General features: G+C 45.5%; 2 protein-coding genes across 4 annotated transcripts; both read right to left on the minus strand.

Annotated features, from left to right (window-relative positions):
• Positions 1-5648: 5648 nt before the first annotated feature.
• LOC128714631 (chitinase-like protein Idgf4) lies at positions 5649-7329 on the minus strand. The gene is made up of 2 exons (XM_053809505.1): positions 7200-7329; positions 5649-6856 (listed from the first exon to the last, which is right to left on the minus strand). The coding sequence occupies exons 1-2, from the start codon at positions 7327-7329 to the stop codon at positions 5649-5651; spliced, it is 1338 nt and encodes a 445-aa protein (XP_053665480.1).
• Positions 7330-8330: 1001 nt separating this feature from the next.
• On the minus strand, positions 8331-13898 carry LOC128714632 (chitinase-like protein Idgf4). Of its 3 annotated transcripts, XM_053809507.1 has the most exons (5): positions 13837-13898; positions 12425-12440; positions 10977-11016; positions 8872-9595; positions 8331-8805 (listed from the first exon to the last, which is right to left on the minus strand). In XM_053809507.1, the coding sequence occupies exons 1-5, from the start codon at positions 13896-13898 to the stop codon at positions 8331-8333; spliced, it is 1317 nt and encodes a 438-aa protein (XP_053665482.1). The 3 variants fall into 3 exon arrangements, with proteins under 3 accessions (XP_053665482.1, XP_053665481.1, XP_053665483.1); XM_053809506.1 differs by lacking the exons at positions 12425-12440; positions 13837-13898 and having other exon boundaries at positions 10977-11094; XM_053809508.1 differs by lacking the exons at positions 8331-8805; positions 8872-9595; positions 10977-11016; positions 12425-12440 and adding an exon at positions 13216-13400 and having other exon boundaries at positions 13712-13898.
• Positions 13899-14259: the final 361 nt, after the last annotated feature.

A 14259-nucleotide genomic window follows, 5' to 3' on the forward strand; every position in this document is an offset into this window, starting at 1 on the left:
TGCGAGATCCAGTCCATAAAGTCATTTTTCCATCCACTACGTGTACAGAACAGTTATGGTAAACCCAAACTGGGGTGATGCATGCGTCTATGTATTATTTCCTACAACACTTATCTGTAATCGATCTAGAGGACTCTCGTAATAAATACACATCTGAAAGTAATTGTATCTTCAAATAAGCAATTACAGAGTTATTATCAGACAAGGTGTGCAGAATAAATAATTAATGTCTTTTCTATTTCTTTTCCATTTATTCTCATACAGCCCTCCTACCTATTTACTTCCCGTCTATGTAACATCATCGTACTCCATTAACAACTATCCATCTCTCTTCCCGATGCTATCATCATTATCCGGGAAAGCTTTTACCATCGTGATGCGGAACCGAAAATCAGTTGCTGCCCAACAAGCCTCATTACATCAAAGTTACATTTATCTTCCAACCGGCTCGATTTCTCTTCTTTCCCACCAAATATCTTGGCGATCAAATTGCATGCTGACCCTCTTCCTTTCACCCTTCAACCAGGAAGTGATATCAGACCAAATGCTGTGCAGTAAATCTTGTGCCGTCCGGTGCTTTTCGCTTCAGTGGATACCATCAACAATTTATGGTTCCCTGTTGGTTGTCGGAATAAATCGAACCAGACGGAAGCGAGCAACATAAAAATGCGCCCATTTCGATCAAACACGGAAATGGAGAACACACCATGACGTTCTGCTCTTTTTTTGTATTGGAAATGCACCTCGATTTCGGTGAAACTCGGCGGAAACGCAAACAGCAGAGTGACAAGGAATCGAAATTGAAATATCTACAATTTACACCGGTGGCATCGTTCGCTTCTCGTCCCACCGCTATCGAATACCTTAAGTCGTAAACAGTGTTCGAAGCTTTGTCCCTACTTTCTCGGTTTCTCGCAAGCAGGGCCTTCAGCAGTTGACGACCGCAAACGAAATAAAAAAAAAAAACACTCAACCCACCACAACTCTTACTCTCCGGGCTACCCACTACCCTGTGCTCAAGTTTGAAGTGTTGCTAATAAAGAATACTTCATGCATGGAGCAAGGTACAAAGAAGGTAGCCCGTCCTGGCACCGGCTTTTGGTGTACGATAAAGTTTATCCCTTTCAAGGGGGCTTCTTCGGGTTGAAACCACTCACGGCACACACAGAAAATGAATGTATATTCAAGCATTCACACGACCCGTACCAAAGTAACGAGCGGCTGTATAGTTTTTGGAGCTGTCTGCCTAGTACTTGTATTGGTGCAACGCCTCCGGCCAACACTTTATGTCCTTCCGCACCTCAGCAACAAACACCAGCGCCAGTACAAACATATTGACACTGATGCATATTTAATCAATGTATGGGAAAACCTCGACCTCGGCTAAAGTTCCCTCTAGGGCTACTTGCCTGGACCTTTCATGGTTCTATTTACGTAAAGTGACGCTCGGTACAACTATATCTCACCGAACGGTCCGCACGCCCTGCTCAACGTTATCGAGGTAAGAAATGTGCCGGAGAAGGAAGGACAGAACAAACATAAACTGCAAACTGCAGTAGAACTCTGTCGAAATGGGTGCGTCGGGTGGGCAGCAAAGTGATTGGTACCGTCTGTCAGAAGCTGCCAGCAAATCCAAATGGCAACTTAATGAGAACGATCAACATGCTCTCTGCATGACACTTGGCTCGAGGCAATGCGTAGAGGTGCAGTGTTGCCAACAACGTCGAAGGGTGGTGTGAGATAATGGAACTTTTAAGCATTTTTGTTAGCTTTTGGCGAATGGTGGATACCTCTCTTTAATAGTGCTTGGTAATACGCTTGTATTACATATACATATTAAAGAAAATTATATCTTGACGAGCAACCTTTTAATGGTGCTTGCTACTGCTTTCCAACTACACCCATTAATTGCGTTTTCACATCATCACAGCACTAACCATCGTGCGTCTCCGTAACGATCGCTGCTCGTTAACGACGCTCAACAGGCACCAGTACGCGAGGTGATGCGAATCAATAGCCGTTAAAAGGATGCTATTAAAAAAGCACTCAACAAATATAACCGACACCTTTACGGGCCGTACCACGGCAGGAAGCTGTTCAAAATAATGGCAACCTTAGCGAACAGCCATTCTTTTTTTCCTTTCCCCGACCAACCACGTGCACACTGAAGCGGAGCTGGTAAAAAGAAACATGAAACGCTCACCATCGCTAGGCTTTTAATTGGATTTTCTTCGGCTATTTTTTTTCAAGTGCCAAGACATCGCCGGATAGACTTTCGCAAGGTAAGCGATACTGTAAAGCACACAACACCGAAGTGTGTTGCTGCGCGAGGTGATCTTTGAAGGAATATTTTCATCTTCATTAATCACGATTAATTAAACAGCCCAGCTGCCTAATGTTGGTCCGTACAGTGTTTCCTCTACTTTGTACCGCACTGGGAAGCTTTGAACGAAACGGGGCTCGCTTTAATACCAGGCGCCTCCACCGCGCGGCACCACTAAGGGGTGAAACAAATATTCACCAGGCGCCTCCATTGCAAGACGCACTCGCGCACACACAACCCAGCACGAAGCTACAATTTCGGAAGCGGCCAGCATAAAATCCGGTAAAGGAAGGCAATTAAAATTTCTTAAATTACTTTTCCTACTCCCATCATCATCATCAACATTATGCGCGTTCGTTGTAAGATCCTGAGCTGAGGATTTTTTTTCTGTTTTGCTTTCTACGGTTCCTTCTGGTACACTTTATGCTCTTACGCCAGCTCGCAACTAATTGTACTAATCTTTTCTCATTTGTTTCCTACTTTGCTGCCGTCCGACAGCCAAATTGTTCACTAATGAGGCTGCTTGCGCTACCGGGACCGGTAGTTTGTTTATGGGTAAGGATTTTTGCTGTTGTCGTTTTATCGTACTCATTATTTATTTCCTGATCCTTCGACTAACTTGAACGGATGTTTCGTGTGTTGGAACAGGGAAAAATAGCATAATTGTCTTTGCAGTGTAGCGTGTGCTACTGGGGGAGAAATATTGTCCACCAACGGTGATGCTTATTTGTTCAGTTCAGCCTTTTTCGCTCGGCTGTGGACATACCCGTGTGTCCACCCTATCCGAGGGTCCATTAATTCAGGTGTACCTTCAAATTGCCATTTTGTAGCTGCAGTTCTAGGAATGGCACGTTCCAGCATAAAATTTACATTAATTAGGCATTATTTTTACTCTCTCTCTCTCTCTCGCACGCTCTTTTGCTTACCACCTACCTGAGGTATAAAAAGACGAAATAATAACAAAACATAACACTGGTATGGAAATTAGCTACTGCACGTTATGCAATCATCCAATGATGAATAAACAATGGAGCTTCATCATACGCGCACCCTGAAGCACTTTGCATATTAATTATAAGAATTGTTAATGGGGGCAATTAAAGGTGCGGCAACAAACTAATTACTCATTGACCGTTTTTTTTTTTGGGGAATCATTTCGCACTGAACAGACCTTACAAAGGATTTTGTGGTTGTTTTTTTGTAGATGTTAGGCTCTTTTTATGGTGGATATGTAACAAGTGATAGTTCTTGAAAACTTTTGCACCATTGTTAATTTTCAAATATAACCGTTGAAAACCCTGTACTAGAAGTACCTAGAAGTACACCTCTTCAACATTTAAATTCATCACATCACGCTTCAATAAAAGAGTGGTAAAATTATGTTACACAAATTTCAATTCGATTCCACTACAGTGCATTTAATCGCTCTCTATTCTATTCGCGCTTTGTGTAAGACACATAAACGTTTTTCAGCACCATGCACAGTGCCAATCAAATGCTTCTCACGTTCTGCTATAACTTCTACCCGAACGGTCGGTCGAACGAATTGAACGAATTCGTCGGCTTGGAGGCGCAATCTTGAAGACACACCGAAAGAAGCCTCGCTGTAGCTTCGTTAGTGAAATTGTTTCGTCAAATAAAAGGCGCATTATTGGCAACGGAACAATGTCGGCTTGTTATTGCATTCCTTTTGGAACGTTCTTTGCTCGATGTATAAAGGAAGCTCTATTCTAGTCTTAGACATTCGTTGTGAAGTATCCATATAATCGCTTCGTTAAAGCCTCAAATTGTATTTATTAATACTGATAAATGCCTATTACACTTTCAACTTGTGTATTTATCTAAAGAGGACAAACAATATTTCTTCTGACACATACTATATCCCTACACAACGTAACTACACAATCAAGATTCCAGAAGTTCAAACGCATAGTTTGTCCCGTCGTCAAACACAATCGTGCGCCATTCACTGTGCAATCCTGACGAACCCCACGGCAATGTTGTCCCTCGCCGTACTGCTGCATATCGAACATTCGCTTGAGAGGAAAGTGTAATTCCCAGCAGTTACTCGCTAGTACTACAACCAGTGTACCACCGTCAACTATGCCAGCAGAAACCCTTCAACAGCAGGTACGGTTGTTTTGTTTTCCCCGTGATCGGATGTGCAGGGCGTTCATTTTACTACCGATGGCGAATGGCGCTTGCGAACCGTGGGCTCCATGGTGAACAAAACACACCCGCTGCATCATTCATTCGCTGGGTAAACTACTGGGTTTTCCACCCTGTCGTCGTGTACCTGTTACAAGCGTTTGTTTGTGAAGCCGCACAATAAAAACCTACAGCAAACACGTGTACGTTACGGCTACCATGACTGCACATGACATTTACTGCTACTGCTTCACTGGAATTGCAGGACAGGGGGGCAACAAAAAATTCTGTTCCAAATAGAGTGATGGAAGCGGTAATCTAGTACCTTACCCAGAAGGGAGAAAATAAACTCGGAAAAGCGGAACCTAACAGAAAGTGGTAAAAAATCAACAGAACAGAATTCGTTTCGCACAAGCTCAACAAGAAATTCGCTTCCGATTGCAATTTGCAGACAAAATCAACATACATTGTAAAGGCCCTGTGGCATAAACGTTCCCTGGTAGCGATTGCATCCGGAAGAAACAACCCGGTTTGCAGAATCAAAGTAACCGGAAGAAATTTCACACCAGTCGTAGAGCTTCCAACAACCGAAAGGGATGCATTTTTTTTTTTTTGCTCAATACAGCTTCATTCCAGGAAGTGTAAATGTAAGAGCGAAACAAACATTCATTTTCGCTCCGAAAGTAGTCAACGATCAAGGCAGCATTGAGTTTGTTCGTTTCTTCTTCAGCTTTTAGCCACTCAAGCTCGACATTAACCAAACATTGAGGTTTGTTTTGAGAGAATCCTGCCCACAAAGGGTATTACTGGTCCCAGAAGCACAGAGGTACAATTACTTCCATTTTCCATTCTTTACTGTTCTGACTGACCTTTGATAAATAATGCTCTCGTGGTTTGTATGCTGTTTGTTCTCCTAAATCCATCCCTAGATACAAACAAAGATTAATATCACATTTACATTAACATTACAAGCGTTTTTTCTTTACATTTTCGTGAAAATCAACTAAAAAAGGGCGAATAAAAAAAACGGTTACTCTTTTATTTGCGATTAGTTTTCGCTTCTCGAACATACAGACGAGTTGTCCCGACTTTGTCATGGGTTGGAAATCTGATGTAATCCTTCGCTATAGCTACACAGCGCACTAATTGGAATATGCAGTCACTGGTCCCTTACGGCTCACAGCCGATACTTGGCCGCACGCAGAATCGGGAACTTATCACCCGAGCACGTGCCACGGAAATCATCCAACGCCAGATCGTTGATCGAAATGCCGCCCAAACCCTTCGCCTTCACGTACGCCGCCTTGTTACCGGCACTTTCCGGATCCTCATACGACACCCAAATGCCGTCCTTCGCATTCTCGTCCACAACGCGGAAGGCGTACGAACCGAACCGTTTCGTCGGATCGTTAACCTTTCGCAACGGATAGCCGGCACCCTTCAGATTAACGTTGCCCGGATTCGGCAGTTGCGCACACACCTCACCGAAGCTGTAGAACCCGGGAATGTTGGTGTACGGTCCGGGCGGTGATGGACCATCGGCCGGTATCGGTGGCACACCGGTAATGCCCGACTCCTCGACGAGCTTCCATCCGCGACCGTACGTCGCAATACCGACGACAATCTTGTCCAGAGGGGTGCCCTGCGAGTGCCAGGCCTTCACCTTATCGTCCACATTGTTGCCCTTGACACGCTCGCTCGGTTCGTAGATCGGTGCCGTATAATCTCCCTCCTTCGGGTTACGCTCCGGTGTTTGCTGATCGTATGCGGCGATATTTACGTAATCAATGCTTTCCTTCACCAGCGGAATGTCCAGGAAGATGGTTTGATTCACGTGCGGCAGCTGCGTGTAGCCGAGCTGGAACTTATCGTGCACGAATGCGTTCTTCAGATCACGAACCAGCGCCGTAAACTCCTCCCGGTGTTCGTCCGCCTTCGGGTCGAGAACGCTATCGCCCGTGAACAGCTTCTTGAAGCCGTGCCACAGCTTGCCGGTCCATCCGCGGATGCGCTTCGGTTTCGTCTGCGGGAACTGCCAGGCCAGATCAAGCCCATCGAACTCGTACGTCTTCAGGAGCGAGTAAGCGCTGTTCACGAACGCTGTGCGTGCACCGGGTGATTCCAGCAGCAACAGATACTTCTCGAACGGTTTTTCATCACCCAAGTCGTAATAGTTGCCGACGCTCAAGAACACCTTTAACCCCGGGTAACGTCGCTTCAGGGTCGTCACTGCCCGAAAGTGGCTCTTGCCCGAGTCTAGATCGAGATCTTCATTTAGCGAGCGCACTCGGTACGTTTCAGTGTTCACTCCCGCGTAGCCATAGATAAGATGCGTACAGAAGGGCAACGCTAGCTCTATATCGGACACCGTCACTTTACCCAGACCTAAAAACAAAATGATTCGTATGAGAGGGAGAGGGTAAGAGAGAAAGATAGAGTGAGTATGAATCAGCGTGGGTCAAAACACAGGGACGATCCGGACGGGGATAAGACGAGCGATCAAGTGATTAATTTCCATGTCAATGAAGCAAATGGTTGCCACATTTGCTTGCAATTCTCAGAATGTTCGTCTGAAGCATCAAAGCTCTACGCGTGCAAGCACTCAACCTGATAATGGTCTTATCAACTTGGCTTAAACGAATGCACAGAGACGCACACTAAGTGACATTAATTAATCACACAATGCAAGACACACATGCTCAACCCATCGCAACCATTCCTTACTAACCTTCCTTCAGCGAGCTGCTACCGTTGTAGTAACAAAGCACCTTCGGTCCTGTCGTAGCGTTTTGCGCCCGCACGGACACACCGAGCAGTCCCAGCACCAGCGCCAGGACGCCCAATCTCACCGACCACATATTTGATAGCGACCTCAACTCAACCCCGCAGACACACGATCGAACTTCTAGCAGCTTCCACGACGACTTGCACAAAACTGATACGTACGGCGCGGTACCGATCAGCTCTTATAACGGATCGAGCAGCGGGATGCTGTGTGCGAAGCCGTTCCGACACTCTCGATGAGTGATCATCTCTCGCCCGATCACTCGCCGCTATCGAGCAACGTCAACCGCACCAAAACAGATGCTGGGCGAAATCGAGAGTTCCAGAGAGTTCAGCAATACACGATCCTCTGCTTCTCCCTTTCAATTCTATTTGCTGGACCGGTTTTTTTTTTGTGAGGTTCTATTTCAAACTGGATTTGTCTAAATTTATTTGTTTACAGATGTGTGAGTTTTTTTTTCTCGTTATCTGTTGACCCCCGGGTTCAGAACTAGTTCGACCTTAGGATGATTTATAGTGTTAGGCCCGCCTTGACAAGATCTCATCACTCGATAGATTGATCGTACTGTCGAACGCTTCTTGAAGCCGGTTTGGATTCGTCTCTGCCCACTGCTACCCATGGCAATAAACATGATTGTTCGTTTATTTGGACACACCACGGTGGATGATGTTGTTTTGTTGATGCTGTGTCACTCTTCTTGTTAACGAAGAACCGAGTCAATGATAATGCCGGTTGTTTACTTTGCCCTCCTGCGGACTAGCTCAATTGGTAACGTTTCGTAACGAGATTGTTTTGCCCTAGGGTTAAGAGACGTTTCGAAGAATTGAACAGCTGACAAGCGTAATAGATTAATAAAAATGCCAGATAGTACTGCAAATTGAGCCACTATACATAATTCCATCATAAATATACTAAACTCGTGGATTAAACTAAGTGTAAGTAAAAAAGTTTTTTGGTACATTCATTCAGTGTTTTGTTTTATTCAAAATAAATCATTATCCTCTAATTGTGTCGCAGGCATAACAATATGCCTACTCCCAAAACAACGGTCGATTGCTTCAATCAACATCTTTCTTACAGCCGATATTTGGCCGCACGCAGGATCGGGAACTTTTCCCCAGCGCAGCTACCGCGGAAGTCATCGTACGCCAGATCGTTGATGGCAATGCCACCCAGATTCTTGGCCTTCACGTATCCTGCCTTGTTGCCCGCCGTGTCGGGATCCTCATAGGACACCCACACCCCGTGCTCACCATTGCTGTCCGGCAGACGGAACGCGTACGATCCGAACCGCTTGGTAGGATCACCAACCTTGCGCAACGGACCCTCGGCACCCTTCAGTGCGGTGTTACTCGGGTTCGGCAGCATGGCACACACTTCAGCCCAGCTGTAGAAGCCCTCGGTTTGGGTCTGATGGCCAGGATTCGATGGACCGTCGGCGGGAAGCGGTGGAACGCCAGTAATTCCCGAATCTCCGGTCATCTTCCAGCCACGGCCGAACGTGGGAATGGAAACGATCAACTTCGACGCTGGTGCATTTTGTGACAGCCTGCGAAAGGTGTGTAGGTACTGGTTAGACGAACATCAAGAAATTTCCCAAGGTATTATCACTCACCATTGACGGACCTGGCCGTCCACATTGTTGCCGGGAACACGATCGGTCAGCTCGTACAGTGGTGCCACATGGTCCGCCTCCTTGCTGTTACGCGTCGGTGTCTGCTGATCATACGCGGCAATGTTCACAAAGTCCAGATAGTTGATAATAGCCGGAATGTCCATGAAGATCGACGAGTTGACGTGCGGCAACACCGTAACACCCAGCAGATAGCCATCCGATCGGAACGCATTCTTCAGCTCACGAAGCAGAGCCGTAAATTCCTCCCGATGTTCGTCGGCCTTCTCGTCCAGCACGCTATCACCGCTGAACACTTTCTTGAATCCGTGCCACACACCGCCGAGCGTGGAGCGTACCTTCTTCGGCTTGTTCATCGGGAACTGCCATTCCAGATCGACGCCATCGAATCCGTACGTCTTCAGCAGCGAGTACACCGAGTTGATGAAGGTGATACGAGCCGCTCCAGACTCGAGCAGCGACAGGTACTTTATCGAAGGTTCGGAAAACTTGTAGCCACCGAGACCGAGCAGCACCTTCAGCGAGGGATATTTGCTCTTGAGCTGCGTCACCGTACGGTAGTTGCCCTTGCCAGTGTCCAAATCCAGGTTCGGTTGACGGCTAACCGCTTTGTGCGTCTCAACATCAATTCCGGCATAACCGTAGACGAGATGTGTGCAGAAGGGGAGGGCCACATCAATGTCCGCAAGGGATACTTTTCCCAATCCTGGTCATGAGGGAGACAAGAATAATTATCACAATATTAATGTACTTAAAAGGAACGCATGGCCCCCAAAAAAAGACCATCGCTCGTCTGTGTTCTTATCGCAATTGCTACATGATGTCTGAGGGCAGGCCAGTTCAAACTAATCCTCACACCCGGTAAAAGGTTATCATCAGCCACGAGCGCAAACCATCGCTTCCAAAAGTGATAATCAAAGTGGCGAAAGTGGATCCCATACTTCAGGCACGGAACTTCGATTACCATTTTCTCATGTTTTCTTCTCAGCTGTGCAGTACCAAACGCTCGTTTGTAACCGATAACGAACGGAGCACACACAAAAAATCCCCGAGACCCATTTTGTCATCTACCCGGTTGGTATACACTTGCTTACCCAATCACTAGACAAAGCAATCAAACAGTGCCCAAATGAGTTCGGTGGTGTTTACGTAATTTGCGGTGATTCCTGCAGAACAAAACAACACTGCCGGTGTGTTTACAACATGTCCGAACAGTGTTTTTCGAATGTTCTAGCACTTGTCGAGCTTCGTTAAACATGGACTTCATAGAGTCGCCCTGTCGAGAGGGTGATAATTACTTGCTTGCGGCCAAACAATCATCTTTAGCCTCAGCACTGCTGGGAAGAATAAATATTGTGGCTCCTACGTGGCAAATATCGTTTAAATATTCAAATGTCTATGAAAATACGTCTTACATTATTTACTGACAACTGGCAGCAATGTAATACTTGTGTCTGGGATTAGACACCACAAAAGTAATTACAGCTTGTCTGACAAATTGGTAGATCGTTAAAAAACGATGCCCCCCTGTCAAACGTTATGAAGCAATCTGCATAAATTTTAATTGCAACTTGAAGTGTCAATTTAAAATAATCTGTACCATTGCATCCATTTTCCTCGTCATCCCCTGCTGTGTGCGATGCGTATCATAACAAGCTTATTAACATATTAAGTAGCTTCTTCTTCCGTACCTTGGAAAGTTTCCATTTACTTCGCTGTTCTGAAAGATCGCCTTACAATTCTTGATCGTATCGTGCAACCTCCAAACCGGCTAATCAGCAAATCAAATCACAACTATAACGAAAACCCTCGCCTCTATCTTTACCGGCGCATGCCTGCCGGCATCTGCGTGACGCCCGTTTGCAACAATTGAAAATGGAAAGAGATGTGAGAAAGCAACAACGAATAAAGCAAAAAAAAAAGTCACACCATTACCAATTCGAGGCTCGTCTCCGCATTCGCGCACACACAATCGGGGGCCATAAATCGGTCTAGGTCGACAGCGGATGACATCACCTTACACGCACCCGCGTTCAATTGACCGGCAATGGGATACCGGCGCGACCGGTCCGTTGACCGTGACTTACCTTCGATCAGGAAGTTGGCCGCATCATAGTAGCACAGAACCTTCGCCTGCTGCGATTGCACGTACTGGCTGCTGGCTACCACTAGCAGCAAGGCGACGCCAAGCTTCTTCCACCACATGTTGCAACCTACTGGACGATGTCCTTCAGGTTTCGCAGGGGATCCGTAGCAACGCAAACACACACACAAATGGAAGCGAGAGATTTCGGTTTACGCAATCACTGCACCGATCAGACCGAAGAAAACGAAATGGCCGAGTTCCAATAGGCGGTGTTCGCTTTTATAACGTAACGGCGGTCGGGTTGTGCACTCAGTTCTCTCACTCCCTACCCGGAAGGTGTGTGATCTCGCGAGCGAAGGCACTCAACCAGGCAGCATCACCTCGGCTGTCAACGGTGTGAAAGATCATCGTTTGAAAGCTCAAAAGCTTCGGCGATCGTTTTGTTCTTTGGCATGAACGTTACAGCCGCAATTGTTTTGATTGTAAATTTTGCGGCAAATAATATAATAACTTCAATGCATATTTAATCAACAGTTTGTGTTGAAAATGATTACTAAAAATAATTGTAACTATATTATTAAATAAATATATATTTACATTAATTCTTTCTCGTTCAACAGGTTGTTTATGAAGCTTTTCTCAATAAAGAACTCTAGACATTTATCTCGAGAGTGGTATGAGAAGAGTTAACTTTAAGCTTTAGTGAGGAGTCATACAAATCGGAAAGCGACTCTTAAAAGATTCTTGAATCCTCAGAGAAATCGGATCATTCCCTTTGGAGCCCTGAAGCGGAAATAAAGATTCGAATTAATTAATTCTGTTCAAAGATTCATAGAGTCACTCAACACTTTATTCTAGATATGCACTGCGCTTACATTACTCCCAGTACTAAATACTGATGGATCGTTTGTCGTTTAAGTAAGACAAACTTGTCAACAATTTCATACCTCGTACCTCGAGCACACGGTGCACGAGCTCCTGGTAACCATTAATCGGCCACTCGGCTTGGTGTTGGTGTTGTAAATTTATTTACCGTCCAAGTCACCAACAACTTCCCCACTGACAAGCGCCTGGCGGTACGGAAGCGGATGTAAACAACACCAACCGGAACACAGTTGTCCTGCGGGCAGCTTTACATGCTTAATAGAAATGAAATAGGTTGTAAGCAGCGACATTTCACCAACAAACAAGAGGGACTTTTTTTTGCATGTCGTTAAGATTCGCACGGAAGGATAAGGTCCGCCCTGTTTAGCGCGATGTCGGTGGGTTGTGTCCGCTTGCCGTACTCGCAAGGACTCGCAAGGACACGTCCGTGTAACGATAGCATTCTTTGTGTGCTTGGCGAGCGTTCGTGCAGCTGGAACGCATTGTTTGTTTAACCGGAATGCTGCAGTGGCCGAAGCGAACAACCGTCCCATGCTATGCAACGGAAAGGTCCTTCCAAAGGACATGGGAAAAACACGAGCTGGAAAAACATGCCGTACGTTCACATGTGCATGCAATCGTCAGCCCGCCCCGATTCTGTCCGCCCGGTGTTGCATTTATTCATGGGCGATGTTTGCACACTTGGAATAGACACGATTATACTCGTGTCCTGTGCAGGATTGGTGAATTTCGTTCTGATTCTCACATTTTCCCCAAACTTGTCGGATGCACACTAGGAAAACGGCAGGAAATTGAATTCTCGTTGCTGGCGATTTCGAATCAAATGCTTTCTCCACAATTCTTCGAATCCACAACTACATTCATACATCCTGGTCGTGTTTACCAGGAGCTTTAATCTCAACGAACAAAATTTTACGTTATTCTAAGGGTTGGTTTTATTATCAATTCTCGGATAGAAAGTCAAATAAATTATGGCTCGTTACACTTCCTACCACGCTGTCACTGTTTGTTTCACTTCCCTATAGCCGTGAGGAACTGCTGTGTTCAAAATGAGTATAAATTTTCAAACAGAAATGCATCCTATAAACTCTGCCATTGTCTGAGACCTAACAAACAAGGCTCACTTGCATCCTCAATAGATTGTTGCTTTATGTTCTTTCTCACTCTCACTCCCAGACATCGGTCGACGCGCACAATTATATCACATTCTTCAAAAAAGTCCTCACGTAAAAATCCTCTGCTAATATTTCCCTTTTGCCGCTCATGATCCACCAGCTGTCCTAGGGGATGTTTACCTCCCCTGTACGGTGCACCTAACCGAGCAGGACAGAATGGGTAGATCCACGCCCCACTCTTTACGATCGCTTGTTGAGCTTCTCGTACTTGCTCTTGTAGATACCTTCCGGGTCGTACTTGTCAAGCAGTTTCTTCCATTCCTGTGGCTTACGGTCCTCGAGATGGGCGATTACCTTGCGGGAGCTTGTCCGTTGCTTCTCGCTACACTTCTCACAGTTGGTTTTCAGTGCATCGGGAAGCGTTTCTGTGGAAATAGGTAGGGAAATTAGCGGTGAATTAGCATTCATTCGACTGCAGCACTATTGGAGTTGTGCTCATGGAAAGTAAATGACTCTTGAAAGTTCCTATAAGATTCGTAGCATGTAGTATGGCTTTGTAATAAAAAGTGACTTACTATTGTTGAGTTTCTTGATTCTTTTTCTCTCTACTATTTCATGAATTATAGCCATACAAGCTCTGTGTTAATCAAACTATACCACAATCAACTCAACATATTTAAATCCTAACTTTAACTTCAAAACGTCCTTTGCTCCCTCAACAGATTCGGATACTTACTCTTCAGCTCACGACCCTCCTGGGTGCACGGTCCCTTATCGAGCAGACACTTGAGGTAGTTGTTGAGAATTCGATCGTTCGACAGCACACGGTCCACATCAATGTTGTCGAACTTGTCGGTGTACTTCTGGGCGCTGGCCAGCACTACCACCATCGCCAAAATGGCAACCATCGTCAGGTGCTTCATTGTGTTGTTGTGGTGCGTAGTAATTCCTTTCTTTACGAATGCCTGTCTGAAAAACAAACGTATGAAACAGCATCGTTAGTGATTGTCAAGGTCAAATTGATTTTATATTCCTCTTCCTCGAGAAACTGCATTACCAATTTGGAAGCTATTATTTTGCTTAATTTAATTTGAACGGACAGCTCGCTAATGACACCTAAAAGAATAAATTCTCCTGGGGTTTTTTTTTTCGTCGACCAACTTCACGCACATTGTATTTTTCAAAAGGTCTTTCCAAACCCGCACCACAACGTGCTCGCATTGATCGACCATAAAAAAATATCGACACAAAACAACAATCCACTAAGTCCCCCATCATCCGTGT

The sequence above is a fragment of the Anopheles marshallii genome, chromosome 3, assembly GCF_943734725.1.
Source record: "Anopheles marshallii chromosome 3, idAnoMarsDA_429_01, whole genome shotgun sequence".
In the NCBI taxonomy this organism is placed as follows: domain Eukaryota; kingdom Metazoa; phylum Arthropoda; class Insecta; order Diptera; family Culicidae; genus Anopheles; species Anopheles marshallii.